The sequence below is a fragment of the Helicoverpa armigera genome, chromosome 20 (assembly GCF_030705265.1).
Source record: "Helicoverpa armigera isolate CAAS_96S chromosome 20, ASM3070526v1, whole genome shotgun sequence".
Taxonomy (NCBI): domain Eukaryota; kingdom Metazoa; phylum Arthropoda; class Insecta; order Lepidoptera; family Noctuidae; genus Helicoverpa; species Helicoverpa armigera.
In genome coordinates this window covers 5,494,167-5,520,425 of record NC_087139.1, presented here as the reverse complement: position 1 = coordinate 5,520,425, position 26,259 = coordinate 5,494,167, and the positions used below count along the sequence as shown (strand labels likewise).

The 26,259-nt window shown below is 36.5% G+C and overlaps 1 protein-coding gene across 6 annotated transcripts; it reads right to left on the bottom strand.

Annotated features, from left to right (window-relative positions):
* Positions 1-12: 12 nt before the first annotated feature.
* Positions 13-25,320, bottom strand: LOC110379096 (synaptosomal-associated protein 25). Of its 6 annotated transcripts, none has more exons than XR_007511961.2 (9): positions 25,095-25,293; positions 15,011-15,101; positions 14,400-14,441; positions 12,131-12,179; positions 9,345-9,462; positions 8,814-8,942; positions 8,274-8,418; positions 3,547-5,851; positions 13-2,898 (listed from the first exon to the last, which is right to left on the bottom strand). XR_007511961.2 is itself a non-coding variant. In XM_021338607.3 (8 exons), exons 2-8 carry the CDS (start codon positions 15,098-15,100, stop codon positions 2,833-2,835), a joined length of 639 nt encoding a protein of 212 aa, XP_021194282.1. In that variant the 5' UTR covers position 15,101; positions 25,095-25,320; the 3' UTR covers positions 13-2,832. The 6 variants fall into 6 exon arrangements, 4 of the variants coding, with proteins under 4 accessions (XP_021194282.1, XP_021194281.1, XP_021194280.1 ...); XR_007511960.2 differs by lacking the exon at positions 12,131-12,179 and adding an exon at positions 10,342-10,390 and having other exon boundaries at positions 25,095-25,288; XM_021338607.3 differs by lacking the exons at positions 3,547-5,851; positions 12,131-12,179 and adding an exon at positions 11,243-11,291 and having other exon boundaries at positions 25,095-25,320.
* Positions 25,321-26,259: the final 939 nt, after the last annotated feature.

The window sequence follows — 26,259 nt, the reverse complement described above, 5'->3', positions numbered from 1 at the left end:
TAATACAAGTCATTTGTAATTTAACAAATCAATAATGTAATTAGAAATTAACAGTTTATACTATCCTTTATCTATTCTTAAAGAAAATAGATATAATTATTTTTAATCCTAGGTAGTTAATATTTTAGGCTGATTAAAAATCATTATTCAGATTATGCAGGCGGTAAATTTACACATCTATTGGTTAAATTGAATAGCTGTTACAAAACAATCTACGAGGCTGCGCACGCGCCGTCGCCCTGTGTTCTGTCACCGCGGCTGTCAGCGCCGGCTGGCGAGTGGGAAGTGGCGCGCGGGCGTCAGTGGTCAGAACCACAAAGTGACGGCGCGTGTGGACTACAGCTCAAAAGTTAAGAGACAACACTGTTAAAATATTTCATTATTAAAATATGATGTACTTAGATAAATGTCCGCGCACAGTACGCGTATATCCTTAGAAACTAATACGATTGAGAGAAAAAGACATAGAGAAATTTTCGAAAACTCTTAACTAACTTGTTACACGAGTATAATATAATTTGTCAAGCCGCTGCCTTTAACATTCCTACACATTACTCCTAAGGCCGGTACATTTTATTCGTCATACTTACAACAATACACTTTAAGTAATAATAAAGTTTTAAATATTCAACTATACGATATAGTTTTCATAGACTATTGCATTATATTCTGTAATCACATTACACAACGCTTTATATGACCCTCGCACGAAAGCCTTATAACATACAAACTGTCAAATCTGACAAGTGATTTGATTGGTCGTAATTGGACAACCAATCAGAACATCCGAAAATTGACAGTAGACTAACAGTGCTACGCACGCAAGTTATTTGTTAACTCTTGTCAATAGAAAAACTCGACTGATATAGTTATATTGTAGTGTAGCTCCTCTATTACGTATTCGTCATTTGTTTTCGGAAGTGTCAAAGTACGTGTATGCGCCAAAATGACATTGCCTACTTCGTAGAATACATTAATACTTTAGCCGAGTTATAGCTTATGTATCGACAAAAGTTTACTTGAAACTCGCTAAGCACTCAAATGGTTGATCGACATCGTGTCTGTAATCAAGATGAATGTAACTGTACACTGGGTCATTTAATATCTTCCCATTAACAAACTATTACCGCGACACCCACGACATCGTGTACTAAGCGCTTACATAATAACTGGCTTACACAACGTATCTACGCAATTACAATAAATAAATCATAAGGATTCAAACTATTGACTGCTATTATTTATTAAATTAATGAAAAGTCACAATTTAATAGAAATACAAAAAAATCTACGAATTCAGGCACCGTTATCTTAATCTAATAAATTAAAAAAGCAGTACATTGGATTATACAATTCGAAAGTACGATAAGTAAAAGTCAAACTATAGTATCGCTCAGTTACGTGAAACGAGAGATACCTAAAATCTCAACAAATATTATAATACTACATAATATTTAATTTTAAAATCTCACTAATGTTTAATTTAAGACGAAGACTTGCTGATAGGTAAGTATTGTTTGCTTGTCCTTTATAGAGGTCAAGAGTTCTGAAATATATCGTGTAATGAAACGTCACGACGCCATTTTATGGCGGGAAATAGTAGTAATGTATTGAGCGTCAAATTCTACTACGTCGCCTTTATATGTACGTTGCACTTATATTAATGATGAGTGCAAATGAATACGAAAATATATGTATTTCTATAAAACAATTTTTGTGCTTACTCTGTGCTATCATTGTGTTTAAATTCATGAAAAAACGTTTTATTGGCCGATTGGCCGTTCAAAGTCATCTGAAAATATTTTATGTGATTTAGTGCATTTTTTAAGTAAAATTAATTAAGGAAATGTTTATTATTGGTTTTTATTAAATGTCTACAGGCGAGGTGTAGGTTTTGTATCGAAGCCTTTGAAATTAGTGTGAAAACATAAAATTTCGTGTCTTATAATGAGGCATTCCTATAGAAAATAATTTTGGCACATTACTAAAATTATAAATCATACTTTTTGCGGTTGATTTTCAAGAGGTTGTATTTATATAAAGCAATATAGATTTAGTGTATTATTTTAGGAAAAGTGATTTTATAATTGATTTTTAATGTTTGATTTGAAATTTAGTATTGCCATATGTAAATACAAACCCGAGAGTATTTCGTCTTAAACGCAAATAAACTTAAAAATATGGCAAGAATAAATAAATTGTAAAAATGCAATCTCAAAGTTCAAATGAACATAGGTAAGTACAGTTAACAATACAATTACTGATAGTATACGATAACATTTAGGAAAATACTCGACAACTTGACTAGGAACATGATCAGTCAGATTGTCCGCAAGCCTCGTACAATAACGATATAAATCAAATTATTGCAAATATTATTTATTATACGCGAATAATATAACTGTACTTACCACATACATAACGCTTAAGGAACTCTAAAATGATGCTTGCCAAAGTTTTTGTAATGTCTGAAAGCTTTCCATAATATGGTGAAAAAATTGCTTAAGAAAATAAGCTAATCGTACTTTTGCTTGATAAAAATAATTGTGTAGTGTATTGATTTTATACGTAATGGATTTTAAGCGGTCCATAAGCGTACAAGACCAATATTTGATATCTTCAAGTCATTCAGATTCTAGTCCAGTTCCAGTTCGTTTCGACTGATCCCTTAATTTATAGACTTCAATCCCTTTTTACACATTAATCTGCATCACTTAAAGATGTCAAAATAAGGATCTTGCAGTGCATGAACTCAAAAAATCCAGTCTATATAAAATAAGCGTATATGTGTGGCAAGCGTCATTTTAGTGGCTTTAATGAAGTGCGAAGTGCTTAAGACTTGAGGAGCTTGTTCGCGCGTTGGTTGGCCACTGCTATGCGCGTCTCGTTGCTCTCACCCTATAAACAAACCTCATTATACTCTCACATAACATAGATAAAAACGACACACAAAAATAAACCTTATTCAACAGACATAAGGCTATAAAAATAAAAAGGGTGAAATTAATGAAAATAAAAAGGACAATCACAAAAAACAAACAAAATCGAAAAAGGAAGATACTACGAAAATCAATTGAGTCAAAACGGGTGTAGGTTAGAGTAGGTAAGTAAACCAGAGGAAATAAAACAAAAAAAACTAGGGTTATTTTACAAATACATTGTAGAAGACATTTTCTAATTATCGAGCACGAGTCGTGTACACATGTAGCCGCACAATAAACAAATATATGAGACGAGATTATTTTCTTACAAAATCTCTTAACAACAATGACACAGTAGTGGAAACTGGGTTTTATTTACATTCTATATTAACGTCATAAAAGGTTTTTTACAATTATTTGTTCATGAATTAAATATGCTGGTACATGCGGCACGTATATAATCTTGTAAGCCTTTATCTTTCAGCGATTTTGGCTTCAAGCGGCAACGCCATAGCGTTATAATATTTTAAAGTGACACAAAAGCCAATTTGTGGTGCTCAATCGCTTTAAACGCAAGCTGTGCTCCGCTTATAAAAGTGCTGTTTTATTATAAAATTATACTCACGATCTTCAGCGACGTGTTGTGTGTTTAGTTTGTCTGTGTGTGTGCAGTCTCGTGGAGTTATGCATTTCTGACTTATTAAAAAAAATTAAGAGTTCGATAACTTTACCTACCTGGATTCTGAATGCCTAATACAAGATGTCCGATTTGGATGACATCGTGAATTCTAAAATTACTTCATAATAATACAAAGATTAATATTACGCAGGTATATATTAATTTAGGATACGATACATATACTATAATTTAGTTTCATTACTTAAAGTATACTGCGGCAATCTACCTACAATTCTTCAATCCTTAATTTTCATCTTTACTTAATAATTCAAATAATGTAATTGATTACGCCTTATTTGCGTTAATAATAATTCAGTAATCACAATAAGTATAGTTACGAAAATAAATTAAAATATTTGATTCAAAATCTAACTCAAAATGTAAAAGGGAAAATAAATAACTTAAAATCACTTTTTTAAAATGAAATGATTTATTTTTTTCATAAAATAAATAAAAATTACTAAGTAGTTTTAATAAATTATGATAGTTTATCGCTAAGTTAAGAATAGCTACATTGTAATACTAAGTTACATTATTTAGGTAGCGTCTTTTCATACTATTTCATAGAAGCAGATATGTATATTATTGCACAGATATGTAAAAGCTATGTTTTAGTTTTCCATTTACCGTTACAAATATATAAAAAGAAAATGTTAACATATGAGTAGATTGTAACTAAGTTGATTCACTAAATATTTGAGCCTTTAGGAGAGTTTTTTTTTGTTTTAAAATTATAATTTTGCAAATACATAAATGCTCCTATGAAACGTATTAAAAATCAATGTTGAGATCTGATGCACTTCAGATACAAGTTTCATCGAAGACATGTGACTGGCTAACTCTATTCACTTAAATTCAAACTATTATCACATATCAACTCATCCCTGGCATACATTGTAACCATTTATTCATCCCCTCTTACGAGATAGCCTACACTGCTGAACAGCACATGTATCCAACTGTCCATCATGCATTTTTGACTAATATGCAAGGAAGTATAGAGAAATTATGTAAAACTATAGGATATCACCCAACTGTGAGGACAATTATAATTGTGAGGAAGTGTGAAATTTTGAAAGATAAAATAGCCAATGAATAAATTCAGATCTGTGAGAGATTTGATCCCTTATAATAGGAGTATAATATAACAATTTCCTTTAAATATATCTTGTTTCATCGCAAGGTATATGAATCAATTAATATTACAAATATGAATGTTTAAGTTTGCGATAAGCAACATTATACTTCTTCTAGCATTAACAGTAACACTACATATTAACAAGGGGTAAATGCATTTTCTCAAAATAATAAATCTCACGCTTTAACTCCTTAACTGTTTATACTGTGTAGTAGTTTATAATAATATAAGTTACGAGACGATGGCGTAAATACGATTAAGTATAACTTCAACATGTTCTACTGCATGAAATGAGCACCAAAACTATTTAATAATGTTATGTAGTTTTGTAAGGGGTGGGTTCTTAATTCATTCGGGATTTTGGGTACTAAGTTGTGTTAAGGAAACTTTGCTACACATTTTGTATGCACCGTTTTAGATTAGCACCAACAAAAATGTATATAATCTCTTTCCATTAGTAATAGGTACCTACCACTTGCAAAAACTATGTACCCCAAACAAAACTACATGATGTACTTATACTTTTCAAAATGTTTACATAATGTACTTAAAACTTGAGCGTCAAGAAAGCAGTAAACACAAGAGACACAAAAACGAAGTGTTCACTTTATACAGTAGCATGCTAGGATTACATGTAAAGTATTAATTTTATTACACTTGGATATAATATGTATCTCGAGATAGAAGTGAGACACTAAGCAAAAATATTTTGATTTCTAAATTATATTATATCGCCGGTTGCAGATCCATTTCATAACAAATTCACCTAACTTAATATATTATGATCATAATTAATTCTAACTATCGCAACTAAATAAACATCTTAAAAATGATGATAAATAGGTATTGCTAGCGCCATCTTTATTGATCAGCAAAATATTAATGCGCTAAATTGGTTGCGCAGTTTTTGCGCAAATACTGAGTTTATGTCGATCAATTTAGATGGCACGTATTCTATGGGGAGGTTGTTGTATCTGCAACCGGTTTGCAGGGCGTGGCACGAGACCGCGTGTGTGTGTGAGTGGTGGTGTGTGTGCGTGGCGCCGTCCTTTACTTGAGGAGCTCGTGCGCGCGCTGGTTCGCCAGAGTTATCCTCGTTTCGTTCGATTCGCCCTAAGATTAGAACACGCGGTTTGTTTTTGCTGGTTGTTCAATGCACAGCGACTTTTCGTTTGTATGCGTTATGTTTTGGCCAGTTTACACATTGAGATTCGATTAAAGAAGAATGTGAAACTTTTACTGTTCGATTAGGTAGCGGGTGGTACTTGAAATATACACATTTAACATCATCATACTTTTTTCAGGCATCATACACATTCATGCAAAGTTCTATAAGGATACAATTATACTACAGTATTTTTATTTACACAGATTTTATGAGCCTGTATGTTGTGTGTTTATGTTGGCATACATAGATTCTCCATTCTTCTTTACACCGAAAAAATGTTGAAACAATTAGATTGTCAAAACAGTAAAATATCAAGTGTGTGCGATGGCCTTCAGTCGCTGTCTTTTGAAACAAGAACAATGTTTCGTTAGGATTGATTTGATGTGAATGAGTGTTAGTTATGGCGTCTAATTCTGAATGTTAGTCTGGATGGATGTGACAACTAGTTCAACATTAACACAATGGTCGTGTGGGATGTGTTTGGAGTAGTAGCATGTCTTGAACATATCGGAAGACACAGAGAAAAATTTCACAACAACCAATTGCTAATCATATACTCTACGAAGAGACATGCGTCGTGAGGGAAGGAAGTGAAGTTGATTGCCAGATAAGCGAGTGACCGGAACTTTAGGTTGCCAATAAGCCAGAAGATAGATAGTTCATAGACACAGAAGACAACTAGTCGCACTTCCACGGCTAACGTGACAGGCACAAACATTTAGATGGTGAAAATGTTCATGAATAGTACGAGTTGCAGCAAAATTATTCTTGCGTTTAATTTTGCTGCGACTCGGTATACAGTTGTACCCAACTTGAGTGCGGTGATATTTTATGGCCGCAGTTTGTAAGACCGATCTGTTATGTTATATACTTTTAATAATTCTGAAAAATGTAATGTGCTGGGTAAAACTGTATACTATGAATCAATAAAAACGACAACATCAATATATCGTCTGAGAATAAAGAAAATATTTTATCAGTATTTAAGAAGTAAGTACAGATTGCGGAGAAGTCTATCAATGAAGAAAATTTTATTAAATGAGTGCACGCAAATTCGTCCTACTTTTATGGTTCTACAACTTAGAAAGGGCAAGTTCTTATGTAAAATATTTGATATATTTACTACAGAGACAATTAATAAGTATTAATTAATAGGGTTATTAATTTTATGGAAACAGAAATTAATTGTTTCTTTTATGATCACAGGAAAGTTAAGTTTCTGAATCATATCATTCCATTGATGCGTGATTTACTTTCAGAATCCTATTTCATACAATAAGTCTGTTGGACATAGCCTAAAGGACAATGGGCAGATTGGTATACCCCACCAATAGCAATGTCATATATATCATTGGATAGGCCTTTTTATGTAGAACAACATTTACTATGACAGCTTTGCTGAAATGTTTGTCCGATCTGAGATATAGATCAAAAACTGTGCAAAAGTTAGAACCAAGTAATCTATTCATAACTCAAGTTTTTAAAGGAAAATCTAAGTACTACTAAGTGTATGTCTTGTAAGTACTACCTGTTGTGCCCGTTAGGGCCCATAACTGTTATTGTTATTTAACATTTCAACTTTTTACTGTACCAACTGGATATTGGGCGTAATGAGAAACCGCACCAATAGCAAAGTCATATATATCGTTGGACAGGTCTTTTTAACCACCAACCTTCTTTTTAACCCAAAATCCAGTTGATACAATAAAAGGTTAAAATGATACATAATAGTAACAATTATGGACCCTAACGGGCACAGCAGGTAGCACTTACAAGACTTACACTTATTAGTACTTAGATTATCCTTTAAAGACTTGAGTTATCAATAGATTACTTAGTTCTAACTTTTGCACAGTTTTTGATCTATATCTCAGAACGGACAAACATTTCAACAAAGCTGTCGTAGTAAATATTGTTCTACATAAAAAGACCTATCCAATGATATATATGACATTCCTATTGGTGGGGTATACCAGGTCCCATATATTTGTGCCCATTGTCCTTTAACATTTCTGCCAAATACAATATGCAGCCGAGTACCAGTAGAGTGTTTTACATGGATCGATTACCTATCTGACCTCAACCCAGTTACCTGGGCAACTGAATAACCCTTGGTAAAACTAGTAGTCAGGCTTTCTGACTTCTGACTACCCCAATTATTGCCAAAGATCTTCAAATGACAGCCGGGACCCACAATTTTAAAATATATCAAATGGTTCTTCATTCAAAATCGGCAATATTCTACCTTCATCAAATCATCGGCACAACAACACGCACGGTACCTACTCTTTCAAACTCCTACCAAAGACCGGACGAATTCGCGTGCACGTTAGAGACCCTCTCCGCAATTCAGGCAGGACACCTTACCTTGCGGTTGATGCGGTCGATCTGGCGGTTCTGATTCTCCAGCTCGGAGCCCATGTCCAGAGCCATGTTGCGCAGATTGCCGATCATAGTGTTCACCTGTCCCATGTTCTCTTCCATCTCATCCTCGCGAGCGTCGTTTGTTATCCTGGATTGGGAGACGGGGTATGTAAGTGTGCAATTTTCGACTTTATTGCTAGGACTATAAGTTGAATGAGAGGTTACTTGACTAACGAGGGTTTTTACAGCTGGTTGGTTGGTTTTTTAATTTTGGACTTTATTTCAAATACATAGAGTAAAAAGTTGAACGTTAAAGCTGAAAGTTAAAAGTTGAGAATCAGCAGCATTCAAGGCCATACTCCATAAGGTCACGGAATAGTGCCAGCTATGGTAGGTGTAGGAATATGGACGGCGAGTATTGGGTAACTCACCGTCCAGAATCTGATACTCTGATATATAAGTGGGGGGCCCGAAATGAAAATTTCCCACGTCTCAAAATAGCCTTAATTTTCGTGACTGCCATAATAGATGAAAAGTGTTTACCTTCCTATGTATCCGGCTTGTGGTCCTATACCGTTGCGCTCATCCATCACCCTCTGGGGTTGGTTGTTCACCACCTTGCCATCGTCGTTGCCCTTCCACGTACCGTCGTCCTCCTTGAACGATGCACCCCTGGAATTCATGAGGAACAGGGTTTAAGTATTCGTAGAGAATTCTATTATTTACACCCAAAATTCGGAACAACATGAGCTGAAACCAGTTCATGCAACAAATGGAGATGGATACTCTTGGCTGCTCCAAGGCAGTCAAGATTTAAGGAAACACGAACAAAACGACGCAGAACCGGCGAAACAAATGGTAACGCGACGGTGAATGGAAGGCATTTTTGGAGCATCCACATCAAGTGCAGAATTTCCGTAGTGCTCAAAGCATTATGACTTCGAACATATAGGTGGTTATGTATTAAAGTGCTTAGCAAAAAAAGGAAAATTAATGGTTAGTGGTTTTAAACCGTTTGTGTTTAAAATGTGCGAGCGCGGAAGCTTTTGGCAGGTAATCTGTGGTGGTACGCACTTGTTGCACGGCAGCACACAGATGCCGCAACATTTCTCCATGCCGGACAGATTCTTCTCTGCCTCGCGCATGTCCGCGTTGATCTGGTCCATGCCCTCCTCGATTCTGTCCAATTGCTCTGTTTACACACATCAACACACGCTTTAGATACGCCCTTGTCAGTTTACTCGAATTTATGTGTTCAAGCTCCTAGCTCTCCAATTACTTTCGCGACTTTAATATTTTTGAATAATTTTTTGATCTCGATTGTAAATTCTCAACGCTCTCGACAATAACCAGCGCTAAGTGTAAGACATGTTTTCGGTAAATGTAGCTGAGTTTTATTCAACTATTTATGTCCATGCAAGCTGTTAGTTAACCTACAGCAATTCTATGACAGGTCATTTCAACGCTAATGTTTAAGCATCTAATATTTATCGGAACAGTTCTTTGTGGTGCTTGTGTCGTTATGTCTTACACTTGATCTGGTTAAAACTAATTCAAGAAATTATCATTTACCTTTGAATTAAAATGATGTATGTGCTGACACTAAGTGATTACATTACCGTACTCGTAGTGACTAACAATTAGAAAACATTATCTAGATATCACTTATAAAAATCTAAGTCATGCAATAAACAGCAATATTGAAGAAGACGTGCATAGCTGGATGCGTGACAAAGAACTAAAGAAAAGAATTAATACGGTTTAACTGAATCAGATAATCTCATGGTCCCAGTTCACATGGCTGTGATGCAGACACGCACTGCGGGAGCGCAGAGATCGTTTGATGCACTTTATTCACTAGGTTTAGTTATGATCATGACAAACAGGTTTTACCTTCACTTTTTATCCATTATAAATAAACTGTTAGCAGATTTTCAATCGATAACATATTTATTTTCATCAAGTCATTGCCATTCAACGAACTTTTATAAATTATCTGAACTGGCATTTCAGACAAAAGCTTTACTAAATTATGAGTGATGCAAAATAGTATGTTCTACTGGATGCTTACCGCCCTGTTCATCCAGCATGACCAGGGTTTTCATGCCCACCTCGTGACTCTACAACACAATAATGATGTCACTATAGCTCGCCAAACGAATGCGGTGAGGAGTCGGGAGCGGCGCGCGCGCAGGCCGCCGCAGCGCTCTGCAGGCCGCGCGGGCGTCGCAAACTCATACCAACACAAACAAACTGATAACTAAACAAAATAAAACATGGAGATGAGCGCGGCGAGCCACGGGGACCCGCCGCCAGGTGATCATGGGACAAAATAAATCAACTTAGCAAATGAGCGTATCCATTAAGCCATTCCTAAATGAAACGTGAAAATAGCAAAGTATTGATTTATTGAAGAAGAAAAATGAACAAACTAATATGTAGTGCGGCGAGGGGCGGCCTCGCCGACAGACACAGACGCTCGAGCTAACAGTTACAGACCTACAGCTAACATGAACAGTACGCTGCCAGCCATGGAGATGAAGGCGGAAACCAGTTACTCTATACGTCGAACAGACATCGGTCAACGCGCATTCATTTCAGTACCGCAGTATTACGGAAGAGAACAGTAGATTCGGAAAGATAAATAAATATACCTATAAAAAGCGTATCGATCAAATTCAACGGAAGAACTAAACAGATTGCGCAGCTCATTCAAATTAAATCTTCAGCAAAAGATAGAGTAACAGTCTTTTGCGACAATTAGCAACGAACGGCCATCGGGCTTATCTATTTACACTATTATGTCAAGGTCATCCCCATCGAAACATAGATACACACGCAACATCGATCTCAGATAAGTCGTTAGTTAAGAGAAACGTCAAAGAAAAACAAAGAGATTAATTTTATTAACTGCACATTCAAACACAGACGTTCTCACGTTTCGACTACCCATGTGTCAGTTTAACTCTTACCGCCCTGGTGACTCAACATATGAAGCGCTTGCCCCCCGGCGTCCTCGCTCTATACATAAAATACAAATCAAAATAATATATCGTAGGAGAGAGTATCGGGGTGTGTGGGTGGGTGGGTGCGGTGCGCCGGGAGCGGTCGCACGGGACGGCGCGTGCGCGGTGCAGCGGCGGCGTGACGCGTGACGCTACGGGCGTGGCGGAGGCGGCGCGTGCGGCGTGCCGGCGGGACGCAAGCCGCTAACACACACTACTCGATCCACAACGACATGCATGCACTCAAGCTTGCAAGTAAAACCAGATTAAGTTTCATCTGTGCTCAGTTTCATATGATTCATGATTTTTTGTGTGATGTCAAGAGTCGTGCGTTGAGGAGAAGCGTTTCGAATTTACTTTGCTCGTTCATTTAGATTCGTTTTATGTGAATTCAGTAAAGTTGTTAATTTAGAGTCGAGTACAAACAATATCTGAAATGCAGAATGTATAAGGTATCGGTACGCCCGAATATATACGGTTTGTTATGTCGAATCGTTCGGCCTGCCTGACGTCGTAGAAGATAGAGCTCGTTGTTAAGTTGTGCAAAGTGGTGTATATTATCTACATAACGAATAAATATACAAAGATGTGGGTTTTCCGTGATCATCTCCGTGTGTGAGTCTTACAATGTTAACGGTCAGTTCTCAGAGGATGCCCGCACCTTTGCATTGTTATAGCAGTGACGTAATTTTAAATACATATAATCAATGCGATACCCCCTTAAACTCTTCTACTTCGGTGAGCCCATCTTCGGGGCGGCTGAAAACCCTACGATGCTCAACAAAGTTAGCGAAAAAGGATAAAATAGATAAAATTGTAAATAATGTAGTGTTGCAAATTTTGCAGATCACTCACCTCCCTGGTCATCTAGAGCGACCAGAGTACGAATGCCGGCCTCCTTGCTCTACGCCGCAGAAACAAAAAGTCACAGAGCATGTTAGTTGTGAGGGGTACAGTAGAGTGAGTGGACAGTGGAGCCGGCGCGAGCGTGTCGCTTGTACAGTCAGATGTGGTGGTGTGCGCGGGAGGACCTCGTCGCCACCGCGCCTCCTTGCGTATGTACAGTGCGGGCCGGTGGCGCGACGACGTCCTCCCGGTGTTCAACTGTTCCACTGTGTTGTTCAGAGTTATGCTCAGTCTGTACAGTGTCGTATTCCGTGTTCGAGTTGGCGCATACGTTTCGGCATATTAAATTATAACCATATTTGCAAAATATATCGTAAATAATTAGGTAACATCTATAAAGATTTCAAACAAAAATATACTAAATATACTAAGTAAACCAAATGTTGGAAATTATAAATAACAATAATGTGGGTAATACAGATAATTTTGGTTAGGTTCATGTATGTGTGAGAGTCAGCATCAGGTGTAGCTCGATATATTTGTTGGAGTACAGTGGCAGGTACGGGGTGTGTTCACGCCCACATATTGACAGTAATGTGAATGTTCGAGAAGGCATGAAAATCATACAACATAATAGATGTACAGTCAACAACAGAGAGCAGCCACTACAACAGAGACCTAAGATACAGATCAACTAAAACAGGAAGAGCGAACATCAACATACACTGATCACGATATTAAATGCCAAGGTTCGCTAGATCAGTTAGTGTTGGAACGTTTGCTTAGAGAAATCATAAAGAAACACAGAGAACAATAATGTCATCTATGAAGAGTAGTATACAAGTAACGTTACCAGACAGGAAATTAAACAGTAATAGAAAGTGCGTGGAAACAGTGAGTCAGCCTCGGACGCGGATTCCTCCAGTGACAATCCGAGGGACAGACAAGGGTCTCATTAGAAAGCAAGCCCAAGCACAATGGATTGACTAGTTTTTTTTCAGACTCAAAAGCGCACGTATTTTGTTTCAATTACGTACTAAAAGGGGTACTAACATTTGAGAAGTATTTAAACTAAATATGGGACTTGGATTCTATTGTGGACAATGATGGGCTTCATGCTTTGAAACCTAAAACAGCAATCGGGCGAAATTACAGGAGCTGACGGTTAAACTCTCGGCTTTCCTTTAATCATTTGCCTCTGGTAAAAAACTAAAGGAGGCTACGCTCTAAGAATAACAATTTAGTAAATTAACTGTCAGCGCCGAGGGCCAGTTCGCCCGGGGAGGTAAATATAATCACATAAAATGTACAGTTCACTACGAACAACACAAAGGGCTATAGAAGTCTAACATTTTCGGACACAGTAAGGCACGGATCATGCAACACCCATATATGTATGGTTATAATAACATATAATACTGATTACATATTATATATCATACTCAAATGTAGGGTTGAACATAAAATAAATAAGGATTTATGGCCGGAGTACTACAATAGATATACATACACACATTTAGAAAAAGATAAAACAAAATAATAATTAGCGACATCGAAACACAACAGCCAGGGTTAGCAGAGGCTGCGCCCTAGGGGGTGGGACGGGCGTCAGAGACCAAACCGAGCTTGGGGCTATCCAGACACTTCCGCTATACCCCTCACTCCCTCGCATCGAGAACACCTCTCTCACAGATGATCACAAATAATTCACATAATCGACAACAGAACTCAACATAATTAAACTATGAGGGGAAACAAATTTAATTTTAACTCAAACGCGTCTACGGATATACAAGACCGCACAGTTCTTTGTGCTCGACTGTTTCTATTTAGCAATAGATTTGGGAGCTCCCATATTGTCGCACGCTTGGAAAATTAATAGGTCATTCAATATTAATCACACAGGTTAATTGATCACATTTCAAGACAGATTCATGGTGGACGAAATTGATATGAAACCTTTTCCAAATTTCAAAATAGTGACTACAATCAATAACCTTAATAGTTTTCATATCAATTTCATTGTCAATTTAGGGGGAGAAACGGTAAATCATATGGTTAAAAGTAATTTTGGGAGGTATTCTCGAAATGACACACATGTTATCACTCCCAACACATTATAGCTCCAATAAGAGCAGAATAATTACAAAGTCAGGAAATTATATCATCATAAGATTCATTCATATTAATAAAAATTATTATATCATGGGTAATGTTTTCCCTTTAGTTAAATTTAGATCTTAGTTAATACATATAAATAAGCATGGTTTGAACTCACCTCCTCACATAGTTGCATCATACGCCGAGTCGACTCCAACGACTGAAATGTTATAACAAATGCGATTATTCAAAAGTCTGGATAGGACAGAAAACTTCATTCCTTGGTTCTGAATAGTAAAAGTTTTGAAAAAGAAAACTTATTTCCAACAAATAAAACTTTAGAACAACTTTCAGAGTATGTTCTAGAAAGTTTCCATGTTTTCTTTTGTGAAATGCGCTAAGCTCATTTCTGTTGCTGCCATGAAGATATAGTTTAAATATCCACATATAGCAGCAGTTCTGAAAATTCAGAAAAGAAAAGAAAATCGAGAATTTTGGTATTTAAATTGTGCAACAATGGTATTAAATTAGCTTGCTACGCCAACAGAATGTTTTCGCAACAATTCTGTCTCGAGTGCCCAAGAATCTTCAAATTATATTTTGAGCGGTTGCATTATTGCATTTAATATTACGAATTCATGTCACAAAACTTATTGAAGATGCCATTCATTTTAGTGGTACTAAAATATCTTATTTCTCAATCATATCTTACTTATGGTATCGTAAACGACATTTTAATGTCACCCCAAAATATGGGGGGAAAATGAATAATAAGTAAAATATACTGACATCATCGGTGACTTGTCCGGCGCGCAATTGCAGCTGCTCAAGCTCGCTGCGGGGCGCGCCATTTTCGGCGGGTGGCGCTGCTGAAGGCATCCTGAAACAATTTCACCAGATACATTAAAATCTCATACATATCTTATACTAATATTATAAAGCTGAAGAGTTTGTTTGTTTGTTTGAACGCGCTAATCTCAGGAACTACTGGTCCGATTTGAAAAATTATTTCAGTGTTAGATAGCCCATTTATCGAGGAAGGCTATAGGCTACTTTTTATCCGAGTTCGTGCAGAGGTTTCCACGGGATGCGGGTAAATACATTTAAAGGAGCAAACCCTCAGAAATAAAGTTTGGGAAACTCAGGAAACCCTAATTCAGCTTTTTGTGTTAATGTTCAGAATTTCCCTGATCTGCTGTTCTCTGTTTCTGTGCTGAGATTTGCTGTTGGTATCACACTTGTTCTCAGAATTCAGTAATATGCAAAAGTGTAGTAACTGATGCACAACGTGGAAGAAAAATCTGCGGTCAACCCTGGCTAAGCTTGAACTCTATACAAGACTGATTTTCAGAAATAAAAACTCAAAGCTCGTTAAGCCTACTTAGTAGATTTAATTTAAACTTTCTCTGTAGGCTCATAAAGCCACTGAGAGCGCTGTTTAAAGTTTAGCTAGTACGTGACAGAACTTGGTAAGCAAAAGAACTGAAGTCTTATACAAAATTCTAAAACGGATTTGCAAAAAACCTTTGAATAATGTAAAGACGGGTAATTAGGACCACACGACTCTTAAGCTAGAGGAGATTCGTGTGACGCATTGGTCGTCAAAGGTCGATGGGTACCAGAAAATAACTAGTTTCATATGCACATTATTGTAATCTGCAAGTTACATAACTGAAAAAAACCTGAAGATACAAAGGTTGTTTCCATGATGTATGCAATTTACGTAGTTTACAGTGATCTTGACGCAGCAGACAGAAGTGATTAACTTGCCAACAAAAATAGTACGATTAGCAAGAATTAAATCTGGCCTTGCAAGCAAGCGAGTACAAAATAACCTTAACACGTAACCTCATGTATGTAATCAACCATTTACTATGCCCATAATATGAACTATACGTGAAAGTTTCAATGAACGATTATATTTCCAGAGCCAGCTAAAGTAAAAGTAAAGTAAGTATTGTATTTTCTATGGGCCCTAGATGCCTGATGCAAATAAATAAATAAAATAAAGACATAGCATACATTGTAACAAGTTACAGACTATTTCTTTCCTGACTGTCCTAATCAGAAAGGACGGCAATACTGTTACACAATCAGAATCATTAGACCATTCAGGACGAATTATTAGAGAGAAACTAATTGAAAAACTCGAGCGACAATTTTCTCCTTTCTTATTTCCGTTGGCTTTTGCAACAGCATCAACATATAATGTTGCAAGGAGTTATTTATCGAGGTTGAACTTTTATCCTGTTCAAATAAGTAGAAGACACGCGCAGAAATCAAATGTCAATTATGTGACCCCCACTTCATCATCATTCTATATTTACAACGACCTTTCAACCTACGCATCAGTGGCATTTCCTTTAAATTTTTCTATCCCATGTAACACAGAGAGAATTTCATTACGAAAATAAGGTTCACTACTTATCTTCTCAATATCTACAGCAGACGCGATTGTGTTCTTAGGAAATAGCGCCGATTAGAAATTAGGTATAGAAAATCCTTTGTTCTTGCTCACGTTACGCCAAGTTGTGTCCATGACTAATATTGAGAAATACGCAGCTCCGGATTCGGAAAAAAAAACATCAATTAAGATGTAATTTGCGATATGAGAGTCAGCTTTATCGCAAACAAATTAAGAATTTGTCGGTTTTATAGATTACAAATAAATTGGGAACAATAAAGGAGTTTACGACACGTGGCTGTCACTTGCCACCCTCAAACGTTAATTAGCAAAGATTAAAGCGTTTATTCCCCGGCTGTTTTATCGTAACATAAAAACATCGGCGCGACTCTCACCCTCGACCTTTATATGGTAAAATGTTTAATGCCGGCTGCCTCTACGGGATTTCTCATAAAACGCAAGCAAGGTTGCGGTCAAAAAACCTTATAAACAAAATAATTTGAAACTATAATAGTACCTACCTATATTGTGTAGAAAGCATTGGATAAGGGTTTTGTCAAAATTGTTGCGTTAAAAGTTGTTCGATTGTTCATTGCAAAGATTACAAGTTCATTGTCCGGATTCGTCATTTTGTGAAACAAACACACAGGAAAAGCCATTCAAAATCAACGTTACGCAAAGATCCTTATTTGAAGTAAATTATTTGCATACTCAACGCGAGTGAGTCACATACAAGGCCTTTTGGTATTATGTGCCGCTGAAAGTTACAAGTTTAAAGAAGTATTAGACTGCAGAGACGTTATTAAAGCTATTTTTAGCCGGGGTTTAGTGCACGATGTCGCGACAGTTGGCAAATGTCGTATAAAGTGTAAACGCAGGACACCCCCGGCCGGGTGGTGGCTCGGCCTTGGCGCGTCGAACAAAGGGACAGGCAATCTCACACGCGTCGCCACATCTAAGCCAGGATTGTTTGCAGACAGGGATTTGCGACATTCACTCGGAAAAAACAGACCTGTTTTTCAACCTTCTCGAAAAGCATTTATGTTCTACTCAGCTACGTTTCTATTTAAGTTTAATTTCACCTTTAAACTTCCAACTCTGGCTTTGACGTACCTGTTTTAACTTTTTAATGAGCTCTGAGAGTAAAGGTACATACATATTCACTTATACCTATTTATATACCTATTTACTTTGAATATTTTAGGTGAAATGGTCCGTATACGAGAAAATTGCTTGTTTAAAGTTAGTAGCCTGGTAGAGTCAATGTTCTGAAACTGCTGAATGCTGCATTGTTTATGAGCAAGTTGAACAATCAGCTACCCACACTACTCTCGCAGCTCTATTCTTGGCTCTCGTTGCACGAATTCACAAAAGCTCTTTTCAAGTCGGTTTCGGTAAATGAATTCAATAATTCTTCAACAAATGGTTGAACAGGTTGAACTGAAATTTTGCAACAGTTTTCCGAACTTACATTTTGTATTTAGTTAATAAATAACGACACGTTGCAATGGCTGAACTTGGGCCACGTTCAAGTTGCCGTAAGTTGGCAATGTTCCCGAACGAAGCCGTATGACCCACTTCTGTCCTGACAATTAAGACTGTAGGCTTTACTAAGTGATAAATTAATGACTATTGGATTGTAGAATTACTTGTACTCTAACATATTATTGGCTATATAGTTATTAAAAAAAAAACCGATAGTCTTCCTTGGTAAAAAGAGGAAAGAAAACTATGTATGTTTTACCATTTCGCACATGTGAAAAGGTTGAAATAAGTATATTTCCTCAAAGATTGGCCCGAGATAGCAATCTAAAGCGAAAGAGGAAAATAATTCGAGTGAGATTAAATCAAATAAAGGAATAGATTGTAACGGGCTGAAGAAGGTGATGACATTACCAAGGACATGCTATTTATAAAGGAGCGGTCTGATTAGAACCCCTTGTTCCCACCGCAATATTTGATAACCATGATCACCAACACGTAATCGGAAGGCGATATAGCCCCTCGATTACTATGTCTATGATCAATAATTACTATCTTCTCAAAACAGAATCCGCATTGCATAAATTGTAATTTTAAAATGTTTCAATTTAAAGCACACCGTACATAAGAGATAGGTATTGCTATAAATGAAAAAATGATAGCCTCGCTTTCAAAGCCTCGTAGCTTCGCAGTTAAGAGTTGTCGTTATTTATAATTACAGCGTTTACTCGTTAGGGGCGTGTTTGTATACTGAGAATATACATTCAGAATTCGACCGTTAAACTTAATAGCTGGTCATTTTACTCGTATTCAGCTCCACCATATTTAGAACAAAGACAAAGACTTTGTACGAATCGAAGTTACAGACCCTAAAAGGAATGGGATGTCGAAAGTTTCAGATCATGCCGTTCATATTTGTTTCGATCCCAGAAATTATAGCTTTGGAAGTTTTATACAGAATCTTCAGAAAGAATAAACAAGAAAAGGTTGTAATAACCATGCGGCGCGGGGTGTGCTCATGAACAAAACAATAGAATACCGTAGTGAACGTTTACGTGAACATAGCGTGCCGAGCAGTACCGACCTTTGAATTTTAATGATAGCTTGTATTTAACCCTGCACAGGTTGCCTACGGGACCATTGTTGTTGGTTTATTCATTAATCTGTCTCCGCCTGGTACCTAGTCCTCGCCCGCATCATATTCTTTTCTTAATGGTCATTCTCTTGTAACATCGTACTGCGACATATTGCTAAGAGATGGGGCTCCTTAGATTTGGCCTGACAAATAACGCAAATCAAGACCCATCTATGAATGGATGTTGGGTTCATTATGGACCGACAACGATATCATTATATCAGTAACTAGAGTAATGTGTACTAGATGGGACTGACGACATAAACATGATGCGGCAAATGTTAAATCATCTAATCGCAGTAAATACTTTAAGCATAAAATTAAGAATTTAATTGATCTGAATGACGGTTGATTAGCCTCATTAAGATTCGTGATTAAATACTTCAACGTTAGTCTTGCACACTAAAGAAATAAGCTTTACTAAACAAACTATTCATCTTAATAGCGGTCGGACGCGAATCACGATCTGCTACGGACTTAGATGAATCAGTACAATTAGCTTTGAAAACACTGATGATGTGATACCGCAGCTATTTCCGTACTCTAGTACTTGCTAAGTAACACCTTGTGTTTAAGTAATGAGTGATATTATTTATACAACATTGTAGTTTGCGTTGCATTTCGACACGTAGCTATCAGTGCATGCGTAAGAAACGAGTTTCGTCAATGAGTTATGTATATTTGAGTGTAGACATACGCGTATTATTGCGTAAACCACCACATAGCTCTCCTAATATTTTCATAATTTTCCTTGATTTTAAAAATCCCAAAAATGATCAAAAAATCTAAATGCTATTGTAGTTGAAATCGATCTTCACACTGAGGTCAGAGTACTTATGCGTCTCCTCAGTTCATGTCGTTTTCAGTGATCACCCTGTTCAGGCTCCACCCCACCCTCTCTCAAAGTCGTCAAGAACAAATTACTTTCATACGCATGAACTTTACCCGTTTGAATCAAATTAGGTACAACTTCTTTGGAGTTATAAATAGAATTTACGATGTGAATTATGGAATAATTAGTCATGTTGAAGTATTTGCGTTACAATTGTCGGGTCCCAAAAGTGCGGTTAGCCGCAATCTTAGTATTTGCGGAGATACGAGGCGTAGACGGAGCACGTCCGCGGGCTCGCGCGGAAAATCAATAAACGCGCGCAACCCTCGCGCGGAACAACCCCTGCCACTGCCTGCTGCCGCCACGCTTTATTGCAACTTTTCACTTGTTTACGCATCATGATAATTTTAATAAGCAACTATAAAAGTTCATGGATGATCTGCTGAACAAGGTCCATAAAAGATCATTGGTAGATAACTCCCAGGGCGTAGGTTTGGAAGTTGGGGGAGGGGAAAATACATCGAGTATGGGGGAGATTCAAGGGGGATGATCTGACTGCTATGCTTCCAACTACAAAAATTGATCAAAAGAAAAAAGACATAGTGAAATAGCTCAACTAGGACATAAAATATGAAAGAAAAAAAAAATGTACTTGGTTAATTGGGGCTCACTAACTAAAAATATGTTTAAATAAAGTAACCGCAGCAATTAGCAAAATGTTTTCAGGGATCTGCCAAAGGTTTTCAGGGACGATAAATTCTTAATTGGGTGCGTGGTTAACTAGTTAGTCTGGCTAACGAGATTATTACGCATGCATAAAACATGTGTTGTACAATATTAAGTTACGAGATTACCATGGCTTGTTTTAAATAGGAGATAGCGACTGTTTAACTGATAGATAACAAAGTTTCACGATCTTAATTAATATTAAAAGGAAAGTCTGTTATTGTCTTATATCACCTTATTCATTAAATAAATTGACGTGAGATTTCGCACCGTTGTATCTACTCATATTAATAGCTACAAGTGAACCGATGAACGTTCCTATGGGAATATTGTTATAATTATGAAGATCGGATCAATCTCAACATGTTGTTGCTTGCGACGAGATTGCTGCAATTTATTTTCTTGAATACCTATTATCGTTTTAACGACACCCTCAACTGAAAGGGCGCACGCCTACGTCAGAACACACGCAGAGTCAATTGTTTCATGAAACACAAAACAATCATTATTAACAGTTGCATAGAATTCTCGTTATATTAATCTGTTAATTTGTTGAGCACATAGGCCTGACCTTCGACATTTCGCACAACACGTGTATCCCCGAGCATTTACCACGGCCTCGCTCGGGGCGAATCTGGGGATGATTACAAAAATATTAACCCTTGTTATAACGAAGATGGCGCCGGTTACGTCAAACGCAGATTATTCAAGCAGAACATTATTATGAAATTAATTTGGTCTTGGAATTGGCTCAGATGATGACGACGCTTTTCATTCCGATGTGCTGACGCAACCCTTTTTATTTGTGTTCGGTTTCCCGAGTCAAGGGCCTAAGTTTTAAGATGCCAATGTATCGACTTTTGATAGACAATCGAATATGATATTTGATTATAAGGAGCCAGCATTACAACCAGCGTTTGTCGTATCTGTTCTTTAGAGTTAATGAGTTTTCTTTGCCGCATGCAGATCAGCAGAAAAATCGATAAATCTGAAGTAGAAAATGGTAGATCTGTATGGCTTCGGAAAACTATGTCAATTACAGTACTGAATATTTATATGTCTGGCGGCATTCCTAGCCACAATAATGCTTGCTAAGGTCGTTGTGAAAATGGTAGTAGACGCAGTAGGTCATGCTGTCAGTGAGGACATTAGAGTTACAGCCTGCGGCTACCACAGCCAACAGCCAAGCAATAATGTTGTTCTCACGCCAATTAGGTTAATACTTTATACTGAGTCTGAATAATTCAGACTCAACATTTTATTCCTTTTTATTAGCAAATTGTTTCTGTATAACGGTTTTGCCTTTAATTCAATTTCTCTCAAGAATAATTCTAGAAATATGATCGAAATTGCGCGAATATAGATTACACGATTTATTCGGATAATAAGGGTTTCCAAGTATCTTTGTTCGCCGATCCCATTAAGGATCCTCAGATTAACATCCTTACACATAAAAGATAGCGCTAATACAGCGGTTTTGCATCATAAAGGTTTTAATATACGTATAGTTGGTCCGTTTAATTTCCTTTTATTCAGAACACGAAGTGCCCTCGCCAGCATTTATGCTCCGTTCAGACGTGACAGATTTTCATTATGATTTCAAATATCCGCAATTTCAAGCTGAGAACTTGAGATCAATTGCAAGCTTGTGCGCTTAAAACTAGGTCGGCAGCTCCAATGAAAACAAAGGTGCCTACGGAAAGTTTGTGTTACATTAGTTCCATTGTTCTCTGATGTTGAGAGAGGACCGCCTCGCAGCAGTGCCATTTAATTCCAAATTGGGATCGCAGAAATTATTTTAGGACATTTGAGTAAAGCAACCGTAATTGATTACCTACTCTTTATGATGTGAACTAACCATGTGAGCTTTTACATGCCATCTCTCAGGTCTATTTACCGTTAATATCCTATATGGATTGCAGTTAAGATACTGTCTTTATTAAATAAGGCGCACATGACCCGGATTTTCTGCTTCCCAACTGGAGACATCTGAAGCATCTCCAGCTCCTGCTTCTAATGCCAGATCTAATGCCTTTCTCGTACAGCAGGAGAGGATAAGCATTGATGTCCCCGATTCTTATAACCCATGTTTTTAAGGTTTTGTTCACGAGACTCAAGCGATGCTCATATTTGAAGGTTTATTTTACTAACATTTCAAGCTCAGTTTTAGTTAGTTACGGACGAAGCGGAAGCAATGATGGAGAAGTTAATCCTCACACAAATCCATTTAGGTTGCACGGCGCGATCGGTTTCAGTACACAGCCATATATCTACCATAGCTACATATAGCAAGTAGGTCCTACATGACATATTCATGACGATTCCGATAGCCGATAGCGTGCCAGCGTGAAGTGTATTATGGATGAAATGATATACCTTCATTTACGTTATTAAATATCGAATTGTTGGTTTCTAGCAGTAATTTTATGTTGTTTGCCCAACTAGGCGAAGTTTAATGATAAGTTGTTAAATGTAGGTAAGCACTTTACAGCTTCCAAAGGTGTGGCTTTTGAGAATTCTTTTATCATTGATAGAGTTTATCATTATTTGTACAGTGATGTCACAGGAATGATCTAAGACAGTGGTCCCACTAGTCAAATGCTTAGCCTTAAGCTACATTACCCTTATAATCCCATGGATAGACGGCGTTATAAGGGCAGGATCTTACAAGATCCCCTATTATTTCTGTGATTCCTTCCCAGTCAGCAATTGTTTCAGTTGGTCTAATTTAAATATCCTTAGGTTGTGTCTATTACTTAGTTTACTAGCTTCTGCCCTCGATTTCATCCAGAGTAGTTCGAAAATTCGGTTCCAGAGCTTTTGGTATAAAAGTATCAAAGAATAACAAGCTATATTCAGTATTTCATGCGAGAAAAGACAAACTCTCTCCAAGTTACTTTAACATAGTGGATGTAGCATTTTTCATAAAATATCTCCTAGCTCCATGGTTGATTTCTGCATGTAGTGTATTAACTTAAAGTAAAAACATTATATTTTTAAAGATATCAAGTATACCCACTGCATGAGTTTGAGTGTAAGTTTGCAAAGAAAGCTTTATTGAGCAGAAAATATATACTTATGACAGTGTACAATATGTTAAAAATATTTTTTTCTTTACAATTATCACGGTTTTTTATATGCATAGGTGATTTTCTTGTTTTGCTGTAGGGAGTATTGAAATGAAAGGTCAGTTATAATAAATTGTATGCTTAACCACAAATAATTTTAACTTCGGACAAATTATGGGAATCATTAATTTGACTCGTCAGCCTCATTTTCATAAACATTAAATGAAGTATTTTGAGTCATCAGCATATTGGTTTAGATAAGGATATACCAGAGCATCATTATCAGGATCAAGGGGAAGTTATTTACTAATAAAGGTCATTACTCATCATATTTGATCAATTTATAAAAGTGTTTTTGTGAGTCACATTATTAATTTGGTTGGTCATTGCGAATCATTTGAAATGGGTACCGTTCTAACTGTGATTCTATATTTACCTCTTACTTTAATTTATTGTCCTCATTTGTGCTTTGTGACTTACTAAATGATTTTATTTTCATACTTTTTGTCCGACTTCTTGGATGTGTTATTAACACAGTTATTTCTAATTTGTAAATTATTAAAGTGGAGAAGTCAATATGTTTTATTGAATGTAGGTAAACGGTTTTTACTGAAACCAAACAGGTTTGATATGTCTGAGCTTACATGGCTAACACTAACACTTCATGCATTAGAAAGTTATTTTCTCTTTGATGCAATTTGAATTGAATGGAACCGCTAATAATTTTCCCACAGGTGAAAATAATGTACTTTTTACTAGCATATTGTTGTTTTATGGGGCGTCCTGATAGGCAGCATAGATAATCTATTTATATGCTAATCAGTAAGTCATGAGCACCATAGTAAGAATTACAAAAAGTTTTTAGTATATCATTCTATGCCATGAAATACTGTTTTATTTGGCCAGCGCCTTTTTATCTTTTGAAGCATTCAAAAAACACATACAAATTGATAAAATAACAATTGGAAGTATGTTAACGTCAGAGATATCCGCCCATGACATCATCAAACAAATTTACAGTAAAACAAGAACCCTTTTGGACGGCTTTGTCAAAATAATATGACCGGCGTAATATTCTAAATATTCGATAAGATACGAGTTAATTGTCATCTCATATACGGGATATATTGTGTTAAACCAGTAAAATAAAGATCATAAATCTTAGTCGAAAATTTAAAACGTAACACGGGAAAATTGGATTTTAACTTAATATTGTAGGCACTTACCTGCAAGTTTAATGTTTATTAGCACCTTAATAAAACAAAATGCGCTCGTAGACACTTAGCACACCCACTAGGCACCAAAATACAGCACAAGACGAAATGAATAGGTTTTCGCACTGACAGCTCGTTCACTGCTGGTCGATCGACTCGGTGAGGTTAGCCACGAAATGCGCAATGCTTTGACTATGCGCATTGACCCCCACTGAAAAATGTCATGCGCGTTTGATTATAAGGGTGTAAAGTGTTATCATATATATTTTAATTCGTTTCCGGGGGGGTTTAATTTATAAACAACAAAAAAATAAATAAACACTGATGTTATTTCTAATAAGCGCCATCTATTATTGAGTAGCGAATCTGTAAATTTTATTAATATTAGCACCATCTGTCGGGGAATAGACAGAATTATAAATCAATATTTTATAACTAGATGTCGTTATCTGCTGATGCTAATTTGCCAAGTTTAGAAATCTTTATTTCCGTTTGTGAAAAAAGCTTTGCTTAGGTATAGGTATTGCTTTAAAATAATTCTTAGTAGGTAAATACCTAATCACCTAAATAAATAGGTAAATACATAAGGTTGTAATTAGGCTCTGATAGCGAAAGTGCTATGATCAGACAGAAAGTCGCCTGCTGCATAGGACATAGGAAACGGTGATTTATTATTGTTTCGCAAATGTTTGATTTTCGTATAATGCGTTAAATCTGTAATTAACTGATCAATATCTTATGCAAAGCATAACTAAGTGCCTAAATCATTCGTAATCGTAGGCTCACATTGGAGATTAAAATTTAATGCATTTAGTGCAAATAAGAATTCTGATGGATATCATTAAGTAATTAAGATAGTCTTATTTTCTTTTGATATGGTGCAGGTTGCTGCTATAAATTTGGGTATGACTGATAAATTGATAATGCTTATATTTAAAAACATACTTCTCTTTGTACCTGATAATATTCACCTGGTGGTGAATAGCGTATCTGTGATGCACTTATAAGAACTTTAGGTTTTATTTTATTTCAAAAGTGATAACTGTCCATATTTTCACCCATACACACTATACTCACTCACCTATTCACATGCTCACCCATTCATTCTTACACTTATTCATATGCTCAACCATTCACTCACACACAAACTATACTAGGTATAATCACTCATAGATAG

What these genes read in the sequence shown, in the direction of transcription:
- LOC110379096 (XM_021338607.3), bottom strand. Translation starts at nt 15,100, where the DNA reads ATGCCTTCAGCAGCGCCACCCGCCGAAAATGGCGCGCCCCGCAGCGAG. An exon ending in TATGTTGAGTCACCAGGGCG is followed by an intron (nt 9,463 to 11,242) that starts GTAAGAGTTAAA and finishes GTGTGTAAACAG; the next exon opens with AGCAATTGGACAGAATCGAG. An exon ending in TGTGTGCTGCCGTGCAACAA is followed by an intron (nt 8,943 to 9,344) that starts GTGCGTACCACC and finishes CATGAATTCCAG; the next exon opens with GGGTGCATCGTTCAAGGAGG.